The sequence below is a fragment of the Musa acuminata genome, chromosome BXJ3-5 (genome assembly GCF_036884655.1).
Source record: "Musa acuminata AAA Group cultivar baxijiao chromosome BXJ3-5, Cavendish_Baxijiao_AAA, whole genome shotgun sequence".
Classification (NCBI taxonomy): Eukaryota; Viridiplantae; Streptophyta; class Magnoliopsida; order Zingiberales; family Musaceae; genus Musa; species Musa acuminata.
The window spans coordinates 3,253,440-3,267,095 of record NC_088353.1 but is presented as its reverse complement, the minus strand read 5'-3'; the positions used below and the strand labels follow the sequence as shown (position 1 = coordinate 3,267,095).

At 37.0% G+C, this 13,656-nt stretch overlaps 1 protein-coding gene across 1 annotated transcript; it reads right to left on the bottom strand.

Moving 5' to 3' along the window:
- Window positions 1-1,548: 1,548 nt before the first annotated feature.
- Window positions 1,549-13,655, bottom strand: LOC135639140 (protein REDUCED CHLOROPLAST COVERAGE 2-like; the record flags this gene model as incomplete). The annotated part of the gene is made up of 17 exons (XM_065152921.1): window positions 1,549-4,220; window positions 4,310-4,391; window positions 4,674-4,786; window positions 4,896-5,027; window positions 5,216-5,399; window positions 6,918-7,051; window positions 9,592-9,696; window positions 9,793-9,894; window positions 9,973-10,065; window positions 10,150-10,470; window positions 10,613-10,714; window positions 10,810-10,872; window positions 11,216-11,696; window positions 11,849-12,009; window positions 12,089-12,622; window positions 13,384-13,425; window positions 13,512-13,655. Coding segments are annotated over 17 exons (4,875 nt in total), but the record flags the coding sequence as incomplete, so codon positions are not given.
- Between the last annotated feature and the right edge of the window lies 1 nt (window position 13,656).

Sequence of the window (13,656 nt, the reverse complement as noted above, 5' to 3'; positions counted from 1 at the left end):
AATGCTTATATATGACCCAAAAGGCCTGATTCGGTGGGCTTCGACACATGCTCACAATAGCCCATACCATGATGACACAAGGCCCACAGCGGCCCTATCCATGGCCCACAAAGGCATACTTTAATTACGTTCGGCATAGTACCCAAAATGGCCAGACTTGTGGCCCACATATATGGGCTCCGATTCAAGACTCACAATTGCCTGAACTGGGCCACGATCTTCTTTAAAGGCCCCTGCCTAAGGCCCACGACCAATGTGGCCCACCCAAAGGCCCCATAGCCTATTTAGACCATCCTACAGCCCAAAGAGGTGTCGCCCATGACTTACAATTGAATCATACTTCTCTTTTTTTCGTATTAAATAATATTTAACAAAATTAAATAATATTAATATATAGTTATATATATATATATACATATATATATATACATATATATATATACATACATATATATACATATATATATATATATACATATATATATATACATACATATATATACATATATATATATATATATATACACATATATATATATATATATATATATATATAGAGAGAGAGAGAGAGAGAGAGAGAGAGAGAATTCACCAATGCATTGTTTTAATAAATGGACAAGTATATATTTGATCTTGATTACGTAATTTGTGTCAAACCGAGTAAACCGGATAGATCTGATTGGATCTTATGACCATCTCTTCTCCCCCTTTTTTTCTTATTTCACCCTCTCATCCAAAATACCATAGGAAGGTCAAGCTCAAGCTCAAGCAAAATTCTGAAGAGACTCAGGGCAAGTTTACCCAGCATGGCTGCCACTGAAATAAAAGTTTTAATGACTGAATCAGAAGAACTACCAAAAGAGCAAGAATGTGGCCATTATAGTTAACAGTCCATATAACTTTCTAGCAATAAAATCTTTCTACATACATCTTGATCATATGTGAAGATTCAATTTAGACAGCCAATCGAGTGCTCTAATATGGTAGCAAGAATGTAGACACTCAGAAATTCCTGTTGGGATTGCATAGTAAAAGCTCTATGATAAGGTTGTGCAGGGTGATAAGCCCATAAATAATGGCAACAAAGGTGATTCAAATTTCAAATAAAAAAAAAGAAGGGGATTCAAATCATTTGTCTGGCTGTAATAGAAGAAGAATTCATTGTCAAAATTCCTTGTCGAAGAATCAGTTAGAAGATCAAACAGAAGAAGAATTACTAGAAATTCTAGAATATTAGTTGAGGAATTCTAGAATATTGAATTCTTCTTCGTCAAAGAATCAAAATTACTAGAAATTCTTCATCGAAGACTCAGTTTAAGATCGATCACAAGAGTTTATAAAGATACAACAGGTACCTACCAGGAAGTAATAAACCTTTGTCACTTGCTGATCCATAAGTCCTTAAAGAAAAGGCTATTCTTAAAATTAACATCTCTTACGCGATACATTTTCCGTGGAAATATCGATAATATGAATGATGGTAAGGGAAAACGAATTTCACATCATTTTTCAATGAATTGGTCATATGCTTCACAGTAGAACAAAAAATGAAAATGAAACTGAAGGATGTCTACTACATTATGCGATGTCAGATGAACAGGGAAGTTGAGCCTGAATATACATAATTCAATTCCAGCAAACTTCAGAAAAGAAACCACAAAGATTCAACCACCTCTACATGACGTAACGAGATACAAGGCATTTGTAAACAACCTACAATAATCTAGAACCTATACTATTGTCCATGGAGCAATTATTTTCAGTCATGGCTCACTAGAAAGCAGGAAAGTTATTTGGTACGTCTTGTGACAAATAAAAAAGTTACTGATCAAATAATTTCAATGAAAGTCAAGTGATCAAAACCTGAAAATTGATGCAGAAAAACAGGCAGGAAAACCTGAATCAGCCGTACTGCTGTCTTAGTATCTTTGCCATCTATAGCTTTCAGCATTTAGCTCCTACGGTAGTTCTCCCTCTTTTGATTCACTATATTTCATGATAGCATTACATAAGCTTCAGGACCTATGTTTTAGAAAGCAAGGAAATAATATCTTTCAGAGAAAAGTTTCGTTCTTAGGTTCATCCAACATTGCCACCAAATCCACTTTATTCCGCCGTGGACCATGTATCTGTTGTCCTTAACTCACAACCTCAACAACGTCAACTTCACCATCGCTGTAGTCAGCCCAACACTTTTGCTTATCCGTGGATTTTGCAGCTTCTGGAACTTTACTTGCTGGTAGAACATTTTCAAATGTCGTCTCTGCAGAAGTACTCTGCTCTGTGTTCAGATAAGCATCTTTGCTTTCGTTACACTGCTCAGTGTCTGGATTCTGGTTATCATCCACTGGTTCCTCAAGAACTTTATTGAAAGCGTCATTTCCGTCTGCAGGAGCTTCATTACTATGAGAGGCATCTGAGGGAATAGGTGTTGGCGATGCCATCAATCTATCTGGTGGAGCCACTAAACTATCTAATGGCGGAGGGAAACTTTGAGGGGAAAGTGGAATACCATCTGGTGATGCTTGAAAGTCCTTTGGGGACACTGGATGGTTGTTTGGAGTCCAAGGCTGGCCAGGAACAAACTCTGCAGCATTAGGATTCATTATTTTTGGACTGAAACAGCTCCCATCATGAGGAGATAACTCACCATTCTGAAATGGCAGCTTGTTACGGTGACCACGATGACCTGAACGGTTATAACCACCAGCAATCCGTGGACCATAAGGTACTCTGGATGTAGCAGACTGATGGGGATGCTTACGGACAGGAAGGGTCAACATTGGAGGTATATTTACTGGTGGTGGTAAAATTCCTCCATGATCTTTGAAGCTTGGCATTGCAACCGAGCTAAAAACTGGTATTGTTGATGGATTGAATGGAGGTGCAGCTGCTGATAGTTTACTGCTTGGCTCTTTCGCAATTTCACCTGTTTCATTCTTTTTCTCTTTCATTGGCAAGGGCTCGCTTTCACCGCCACTAGACAGCTGTTCCTGCATCTCATCTCCAACATTGCTTGCATCTTCAGTAGAAGCAGTGGTGTCACTTTCTTGCATGGCAGGTGTTCCATCTGAAGCAGATGAACTTGCTTCTGTTTCTTTCTCTGTAAAGCATCCTGATTCTGATATTTCACAAGATTCTTCCACTACAGGAGCTACTTTACCATCTTCAGTAGCTGTATCAGTTATTTCTGATATCTCAGGTCCTGAGAAGGTCATGTTTGCGGCTTCCAAAGTGAACGACTCTTTAGGACTAGAAACAATAGCAGATTCTTTTTCTTCTTTTCGGTCTACTACAATAGAACTATCCAATTCTATAGATGCTTCTGCCACCATAGAATTCATTTTTTCCTGGTTTTTTCCCTCCACCATAGGGCCCTTATGTCCCACAGGAGAAGATGTGTGTTTCTTTTCTTCAATGGTTTCCTGATCCCTCATCTCCTCCCTAGTATCATCTGTAATCTGTTCTCCTACAATTGGAACCAGACTAGGTGCTTCCTTGCAAACTTCATTATCCTGGTCATCTGAATGTTTTTCTTTTGTCACTTTATCTTCTGTGACCTTCACAATAGTTCCCGGAGGAGCCAATGCCACTTCTTTGTATGATAAGGTTTTTCTGGTCGATGGACTAGTGATTGAATTTGATGACGAAACTAGCTTGCAAGTTGTAGCTGTGATGGTAGGACTTGCAGATGCCAACTTGTTGCCCAAAGATTTTTCAGTGTCATTTACAGTTGAAGCAGCAACGATGCTTAGTTTCTGGTTGAAGCTAGAACTTTTTACCAACTTCTTAGAAGCGGGACTAGTAGAAGAAGGAAAGATAGCATCAGCTGGTGGTGTTCCTGGGGAAGAGATGCTGGAGGAAGGCCTAACTCGATAGCGTGGACTTTCTACATTGTTTAATGCATTTGTGTTGATTTTGGCCAAACTTGGTCTTCTTGACACAGATTTGCGGCTTGACAGAGATCGTCCCTTGGGGACAGCTTCTTGCCATCCTTCTTCAGCTGTGTCTTCCTCGATGATATCATCCTCTAGATTTGTCTTGGAGACATGAATGACAGTGATATTGGGCTTCTCATCTTTAGGCTCCATGGGCTGTATGTAGGAGTTGTTCTCCTTATCATTAGTCTCCCTCCATGGGTAATCCTGTTTTGGTGTGTCAACCTTCTCATCCTCTATTTCAAAAGTTTCTGATTGGTTCTGACCATTTCTGCCTTTTATCTGTGAAGCAAAAATGAAACATAATAAAACCACGCTTAGAAAGAGAGTCGGTGATTCTTCCTTCTGACCAAACAAAACTAAATCAATACCTTTGCACGAGCTTGTTTCTTTAGAATTTCTCTTGCTTTGAGCTCCGCATCCGGGTTGATATAATCCAAAAGGTCTGATACACTATTTAAGTAAAAAAAGTTCAACATAAATTAGACCCTTTGCAGAGACAAGAACAGGATTGTACAGAAAGAAACAAATAAGTCTGAAGCTTTTGTAGAAAATTATTCATAAGCATGTCTCAGTTGAATTATTAGTACCCAAGTTCCTAACTGCAAGAATAAGCTTTCTCAAAAATTTCTCAAATGAAAAGATAATCACTAGTGTTATTTACATGGATGAATTTCTTTAACTAATCCTATGTATGATAGTTTGTTATGCTATCACTACTAATATTGATTTTACCTCAAATGACCTTTGCTGGCGATGGAAGCATCGGGTTTTGGGGTACCATTTCGTGCAGCTTCCTGTTGCTCGAGAGCCTTGGACTCAAAATACTCAAGCCATGCAGCAGCATCCTGTATTACATGATGTTCAAAAGAACTTGATAGTGCTTAAATATCTTAATAGAATGAGACTGTCAACCAAGAGTCTAAGTCATAAACCGTACTTTTAAGGCATGAATACCTGTGTTCGGAGATCTTCTGATCCAAGCTTTGCTTGAAGTATGCGGAGAGTTGTTTGTTCATGCTGGACACTTAGAGAATAAGCTTCCATCAAAGACAGAGCAATGGCAATAGCATGATAACTGGCTGCAGTCTGTAAATTGAAATTTTGTTTCTTATGAGCCAGTAGCAAGCAATCTCAATTTATGCATCTACATTAACTAAATCAAGTTAGAAGAATGTAATGAAGTATCTCCTATAGTGCAGCACTGCACCTTTATAACTATGATGTTCAAGAGAGAGGACAAAAGAAGAAGAATGAAGGTGGATCAGTATAAGAACCTGTATATGATCAGCTCCAAGAAGTCTTTGGTTGCACTTTAGTGCCTCATGCAGGTACCTTAGAGCAACATGCACATTACCCAAGCCTTCTTCCATCATTGCCACATTGATGTATGTGGCAGCAGTGTTAGGATGTGAAGGGCCACAAGTCAGGTGTAATAGGTACAAAGCACGGTTAACATACCTGTCACAGTTGAAACTTGAAACAGTTATTATATTATTCCTATTTGAAATCTAAAACAGAACATAAGAAGTGACACTAAAAAGAAAATAAAAAAGGAAAGATCAGTCTATTCCACAGATCACACAGTGGATGTATTCACATGAAGATTTTATGCTGTTTATAATGCCCTAATGAGTAAGTTGGACTGGCTGACTAGTGAAATTAATAGTTTGAGATCAAACTTTAGGCCATGTTGTTAAGGCTTCTCTGTATGACTTGTTTGCCGGTAGGTCATTTCTGTAATCTGCACTAAAAATGTTTAGAAAGTTACAATTAAACTTCACAAAATTGCCAGAGCTAGGGCACTATTGTTACTAAGCATGATTTGATTCTTTTAGCTATCTTGAAGTGGAGTGGATTCAAATAGATTCAAGGGCTTAATTTCAATCTTTGCTTCTTCCTTGGGTCATTAGCTATTTTAGGTATTATGCACTATTTATATGACAGTGTCTTTCCTATATAGCAAGATTTGTCATCTTGTATCGACCAAGCATATGGGTCCCTAGCCAAACCAGTATGTATCAGTCACACCGGTGTACAACAATATACCGATGCATACTCACACACTGAAATTTTGATAGAAAAATCAGCTGAAATTGACAAAAGCCTTATTTCAGGAATTTTTCTCTTAATTTCTTGGTATATAAATTAGAATTAAATAAGAATAAAGTATATCTAAGCCATAAATGAATAGAAATTCCAGGTTATAAGGATCAAAAATTGAAATTCTTATATTCATCGAGGAAGAACTTTACCGCACAATCCTCCATCAAAGAAAGTTGCTTAACTTGCTTCCATTGATCTTGAGTTGGAATTCCCTCGAATTGAACTACTTTAATTGAAGGCATTCCACAAAATCTTGAGTTTGAATTCCCTCTTTTATCCAAATTAACCTCCATTGATCATCGATTAGGGAGATTACCATGTTTAATGAGAATGGGAAAGAGTGAGAATGAGAATGAAAGAGGGCTATGGAGGGGCTTGTATAACCCAAAATAGAAATTGGACATCGGGGCTGAAATGGTCAATTTTGAGCTGGTACCGGTCAAAACCCGATCATCACCGACCGATACCAATTGGTGGTGGTCGAATTTCGATCGTGCCAATGGTATGTGAGACGTACCAACTGGTATGCCTCACAAATTCAGCATATCGGCCAAAATGGGATGATCCACATCTAGATCAGCCCTTGGACTGGAACCTTCTGCCCGTTTTGTACCATTTCGAGCGGTACGGCAGGCCATACTATATTGTACTCTTCTAATCAACCATTACAAGAAAAAAAGCATCCTCAGAAACCTTGATAGGACACAAGTTCAATGGCATCATATGATGAAATTCAATTAGCAAGTTGATGAAAATGATAAAAATGAATGGCAAATAAAGTGAGCAGAGGGAATATTTTTCATATCATCTTTTGACAGAAGATCTAGGCATTATATGGAATATATGAATCTTATATTAAAAGGCTTTACTTACTTCAGTGCTAGTTCTGTATGTTGAAGACGATAGTAGAAAACAGCAAGATCACCGTAGCTTTTCATTGTATCTGGATGATCAAGACCAAGTTCCCTCTCATTGATATCGAGAGCTTTTTGCTGGTAGATGGTTGCCTGAGAAGAAAAAAAAGACACAGCTAATTGTAAACAACACCCTCTATGCTACAAGTACTCATCCAAATACATACAGAATTCACTTTTGTGAAGAAACAATAAACCGGAAGAGAAATCAGATTAACTTCTCAAATTGTAGTGCTTTTCTATGTGAACAAAATCCCTAACTAGCAAATATTATTTTCAGATCAAAGAGGAACAACTTTTTCTTCTCACTTTGGTAAAATTCATTTTTGGTCCTATAGATGGTGGAACTTCTTTGTTGTATATTTCTGAAATTTGGTGTGGCTTTAACTTCTCGCCTATGGGAACCTAGATCCGATGGAAGCATACTTTGCAACTGGAGATCATTCACTACTCCACTTGGAAAACTTCCAAAATGGTGTACCATGAGGTTGTTCATTTTCCCCAAGGAGTTCAAATTGATTTCAAGGTTCACAAAATCTTGTCCATTTAGGATTGGTCACCAGATTCTGGATTAAGATTTTGGTTGAAGTAAGCGAATCTGAAATTCATCATGATATGAATCATGCTTGCTATAATTGGCTACCCTCCTGACTTATTGGATTATGCTCACTGTTTTCTCAAATCTCACCCTCATCATTTATTAGCAATTATATAGCATTTTGCATTATAGAATACCACCAGGCTCTTCTTGAACCAATATCACATAGGAACTTCCATTCGGGGCTATTTTGATTTATATTTCTCTGTAATTAAGTATATTAGTTAAAGATGTTCTATAAATATCATAAGTTGACACATGACAACATCTTCTATATAAGTTTGAGCTTGATTCAAGATTATAGGGCTTGATTGAAAATTTTAACTTTATGAGTGTATTAAAACTTGATTGAAGAGTCTACAAAGAAGGCAGTTTATATCAGTCGAATATTTTTGTTAAAAAGAAAGTTAATCTACCAAAATAATTTCACTTCCTAAAAGAATAAAAATTATGAAGATCAATTAGGCTTGGGCATGTATTTTCCTTAATTATATTTTTCCCTATTCCTATAATTTTTATTTCTGGCCTTGTCATTAGGGGTTTTCAAAAAAGGGACAAAAAAGTTGCATTGAGGAAGATGGTTGAATGAGTAAAACTTTTGCTTATCATATTATATGCAAGTGGTGTAAGATCACATTCCTAGAAACAATTCCTAATGAAAATGGGTCCAGTATTAATCTCCAATGGTGCAATCTCATCATCTACATGCAAAATGTTTGCAGGTACAAAACCTTTATTTTGGAAATTAATCTTATAAGTTAAGAGTGACTCTAGTATTCATCAAACTTATTATATCACGTAATATCTTCCCTTCAATATTTCATGAAGATTACATTGTAGAGAGAAAAAGAACAATTTTCATTATTCCAAGGGTCCAACATGCATCCATCTTACAGCATCCTGACATCAAGGCACTTGTTCTACAGATCTGGCAGTATACATCCTAGATTATACTCTTAGAATAGCAAAGCTACTCTACAGCCACATTTCTGTAGATTTAATAAGTTAAGAGGCACAAACAAGATACAACTTTCTGAGAAAGAGGCAAAGAACCAGACTCATTTATAAGAAACAAAGACAGTATACTAAACCAGTAAAAAAAATTTAAGCACCAAAATAGGGCTAGCCATCAAGAAAGCTATCATGAGCTTGTCATTTTAAAGGCAAAATGATAAGATATATTAGGAGTAATTTGGAAAAGTTATATACCACTAAGAGTAAGTGGCAAACCATAAAAGGTGACAACAAGATGTCACTTAATGACTTTTTTTTTCTCTCATTGTCAAAAATCTCTATGTTGAGACTTACGGCTTGGTTGTTGTTGTATTGTCAAAAAAATCCTATTGAAGAAAGTTCATATGGGTAAACAGCAAAATAAATTAAGCTTGTTTTAAATTTTCTTTTACTCATCTAAGAAAATTTTGTATGAAATCTGGGTAGCACCTCCCAAATTTATAAGAAGAAACCAAGGTCATAGAAGAATGAATAAGTATCAGAAATTATCAATAGAACAATGGAATCTTGTAACTGCCATTGCAAATTTGTTTATTGGACAAATAATCTAGTTATACATTCAACCAACCAAGAATAGTTATAAAAACATCTGCATAGCAGGTCTTCAACTAGCTGATATTATTCTAAAGCTGGTCCATATAATTACTTCTCTGCAGCATCCACACTTTTGTGTTATTTTGAGTAAATCAAGATTCTTAAGAATCCTCAGGTTGAGGAATTGCTTTTCACTGTTACATCAATCACATAAACAACTTTTCTCCAGTCAGAACCATAGACCCACATCATTGTCAACTATATAACTGAATGAGCCCACAACATTCAGTCTTTTCTATAACAAGTGGAAAAAATAAAACGTAGGCATGATGTAATATAGAATTCTAGTTCATTTTGATTTCATGTTTATTACAACTAGCAATACCAAAACATCTTAATCAACATATTTTTTCTTTCTAAGAAATCAGTTCTATAACATACAATATGATATTCAAATTTCTTGAAAATTTTTCTTCCAGGCATGTACCTGGTTGAAGTCACCAGTATGGTAGAGAACTACAGCCAAAAGGCTGTATGCACCTGCTGTCATTCTGTGGTAAGGACCACACACTGCAACTAGTTTTGCCAATGCCTTCATTTTAAAGTAAACAAAAGAAGAAGATGTCAGGAATTTTAAAAAGTGAAAACAAGGAATTATAATTAAAAAAAAGCTGATAAAGATCTTTACCTTGGTCCCATAGGTAACAGCATCCTCTAGTTTTCCTTTGTCTAAGGAAGTCTTAGATGATTCCAGCAAAGTGCGCCCATCGGCTGATGAGCATGCAACATGCTGCAATACAAAGCCAACTTGATCACTTCGGAAAAACTTAAGTCAATATTATTTCCTGGAACAGAAATGCACCCTTACTTTGTATACAGGAATCATGCTGATAATGTCCGACTTCCTAAAAGGATGTGGAGTTTCCATATCATAGTCCCTAGGAACTAGCTCAAGTCCTACCTGCAGCATAAAGCTATTTTCACAATTGATGATGAAAAAAGAAAAGAAAAAAGAAAGGAAACATATGTCAGACAAGTCCAAAACCTTGTGGCAAAGCCCACGTAAGATTGCATACTTCCTCAATTCATGGCAGTCCTTGTTTTTCAATCTCCATCCAAATCTCTTTAAAAGGAAACTTTCTAACCACTTTTGCTTGAGATGATAGTCATTGTCTAAGTTAATATCTGCATTATCTGCTGGCAGTGATCCAAGCAAAATATTCAAACAAGACGCTATTGTCCCAGCCATGTCAGTTATATCACCAACCGCTGCAATAATAGCCTGAAGTATATGCTTATAAGCTCGAACTATCATCTCATGTAGACAAAGGGACTGCACATGAGGCAGCTTGTCTGCAAGTTCAACCTGTTCAGAAACCAATGAAAGAGCAGAAATAGAAAGGCTTTAGCAAACCACTTTCATCTATAACTGATGATTGGCATGCATTAGTTAGAATTTGGATTGAAGAGACTAAAAATATATCTACAGAAAATATTCAAATATTTACCACACGTCCTAGTGAACACATCTGCAAACCTCTGGTATGCATAAAATCCGTCAATGTCTTTCCATCAACAGGAGACAGTTCGAGTGAACCAAAGTCTGCTACCTGAAAGAAAATTGCAGGGTAACAATAGTGAATTAACTCAGAAGACACCAACCCACATAAACAAAACATAAGGAAGGCAATTAAACTAATCATACCAACTTTGGCAGGGCAATATCCTCATAGTATCTCTGTGCCATCTCAATCAACTCATCTGGTGACTGACAAAAAGGGATCCAGATGAATCAAATGCAATATCAAAATATCTTAAGATGGAATCATAAAGCAAGTATTTGTGGAGCTAAGATTTTGTGAAAAAAAGGTTCTTGACTTTAGATGTACAATTTAGAGAACTGGTCACACCAGCCAAATTCCAGTGTCACAGTTACTGCAACCATAGTGTAGTTCGATAATGATCTAGTCAATAGACTGTAATTGGTATCAAAGTTGTGTACTTTTAACTAAGAATTTTGGAAAAATCGATACCCAACCCAAACAATTTAATGTTGCTCACTGCAATGAAGTACTACTAAGGATGGATCAATTTGATGGAGCAGATAAAACCTTAGCATGAAGGCCAGTTTCAGATTCTTTGAGGCGTAAGTATGCTGCTTCAGGAAGCAACTTGTGCAATGCCATTTCCTTATCCTCCCTAGGACTGGCACCATCCGCGTCCATGCCAGCACAAGAATTTTCCTTGGCAGAATCAGTTTTCCAACCCTTATCATCTATCTTCTTCTTAATTTGTTTCAGCTGACCAAATTGTTTCCCAAGACCTTTTACTGTTGTTTCAACTTTACTGTCCTCACTTTTCTTCGATTCAGTTTTCCCTGAAGATTGATTCTGTAAATGCTGCACCCAGCAAGCTCCTAGCTCCCATCTTATTGACATTCTCTGTTGGGTAGCTTCTTCTTGTAACCTCTGCAGACTATCTGCTAATACTTCTCGCACTAAGGACCTGAAGGACTGCAGATCTTCTAAATCTGCACATTGAGACTTCTGGGCTCCACAGAATGAAGTGGACTTGTGTAACAGCATCCTCAAGCTGAAAAGTTCAAAGCAAAATTAACTATTTTCCCTAAATGACAAAGATACTCTCTAGTCAAAATAGCCTAAAACTTCAAATTTGACAGCAAAAGCAAACATAGAAAGCCATTTAGAGAGAGATGATATGGACCTCATCTCCCAAGTTGTTACCTATTGACATTTAAGGAGTTGCTACCTCCCTCAGGCTGATCTTCAATATAAATGTCCTGCTCTGTTACAGGAACTACATCTAAACCAGCTTCAACTGGAACTTTGACAACAACCGTATAACCACAATGTCTAATGACCACCACACTCATAGTGGAAGTATCCTGCATAGTCATTAAGCTACTTCAGCTTTTACAACATTCAAGACTAATTAAGTTGATTAGTTACAAAGTAATTGATTACATGAACAGTCGCACTCTCATCAGCCGTTATTCCCTTGAGTAAATTTCTCTGACAAAGATCCTTAGAAGACATTCCTTGAGCTTGAATTCCATCCAATTTGACATCCAATTTAGCACTTGCATCAGCTTTGTCTTTCGTGACTGTGATTCTTAAATCCCCTACTTGTTCATCATGTAAAATTGCAGCATAGGGGTCATTTGGTGCTTCATTTGAGCATTCATGTTTGAATAGTAGATGCTGAATAGCCTCAACAGCTTTGACAACAGCCACATCAACAAATAAGCTGTGAAGAAGGAAGGCCTTCCGATCACGGATCTGTCTCTCCTCAGGTGTTTTACAAGGCATCGCTGCAAGGATTACAAATTCGTTCGCCCATGGCCTCTGATTATGCTTGCCATCTCGTCCCTGACCGCCACCATTTCCACCCCAAGTTTCATCCTCTGTAGGAAGAGGAGGAAAAACCGACGGCGAATCTGCAGCTGTAGGAGGAACCACCCAAGTGTTTGCTCTAAATCCATAAGGAAGATTTCCAAACTGAAACAAAGTGGAAACTGTTATTTTAGCTTCAACAAATCAGAATAATAACAAATGTATTTTTAGTTTTCTTGTTCTACAGGCACACCAATAAATAAAAATGAATAAATTAAATAACCACAAGATGAGAGAATGTATCTATACACACCCTTCTCATGAACTGTTAATGTCTCTTCTTAATAGCCACCCTCAACAATATAGGAAATAAGGTACCATCCCATTCATTCAATGAGGAAGACTTGCAGGTGAAGAGGTATCTATATTAGTCATGTCACATGTGAATAACTTAACAAGAAACAATGAGAAACCTACCTAAACTTTTGATTCCAATGCAATTAATCCTAGATTCTAAAGTAGTATATACAACACTTGTATAAACTTGGTCTTGGTGCACTTCGGGCCAAAACAAACAAAATCATAGTAAGGAACATTTGTCTTCAATTATGATTTGATTATGAAACGTAACATGAAAACTTATCATAAGAAGAATAAGAAGAATGAAAAGATAAGGATTACATTTTCTCGCTATTTCTCCATTGAAATATGTACCAAGGGAGATGAATATGATTATCAGCCTTCACATAATCCCGACTACCTCATTACCAATTCCCAATGAAACCGAAAAACTAACACGTTCATGATATGTTCCAAATTAACATCGAAGGTAAAATAGGCATCAACAATATTAAGATAATAGAACATACTTTTAGAAGAAGAAAAACAATAATAAACAACTGAATTGAAGTTACAAGAAAGCCCACCTTGTTGTGCTCGACAAAAGCTTTCATCAGGGACTTGTATGCCTATAATACAATTAATTATTGATCAAGCAGCAAATTGAATTTAGATAAGTGGAATAAGACACTGAAGAAAGAATATGGAAACTTACACCATCAAAAGCCCGGCTAATTTGCTGCAACAAGCCAACCAACGAATGGCTTAAAAGCGCCCCTTTCCCAGCTGGGTAGAACCCATTTCGAGATGCAACCACCGTCACCACTTTCCCATTGCAAATCTTCACCTGCCCATCGATT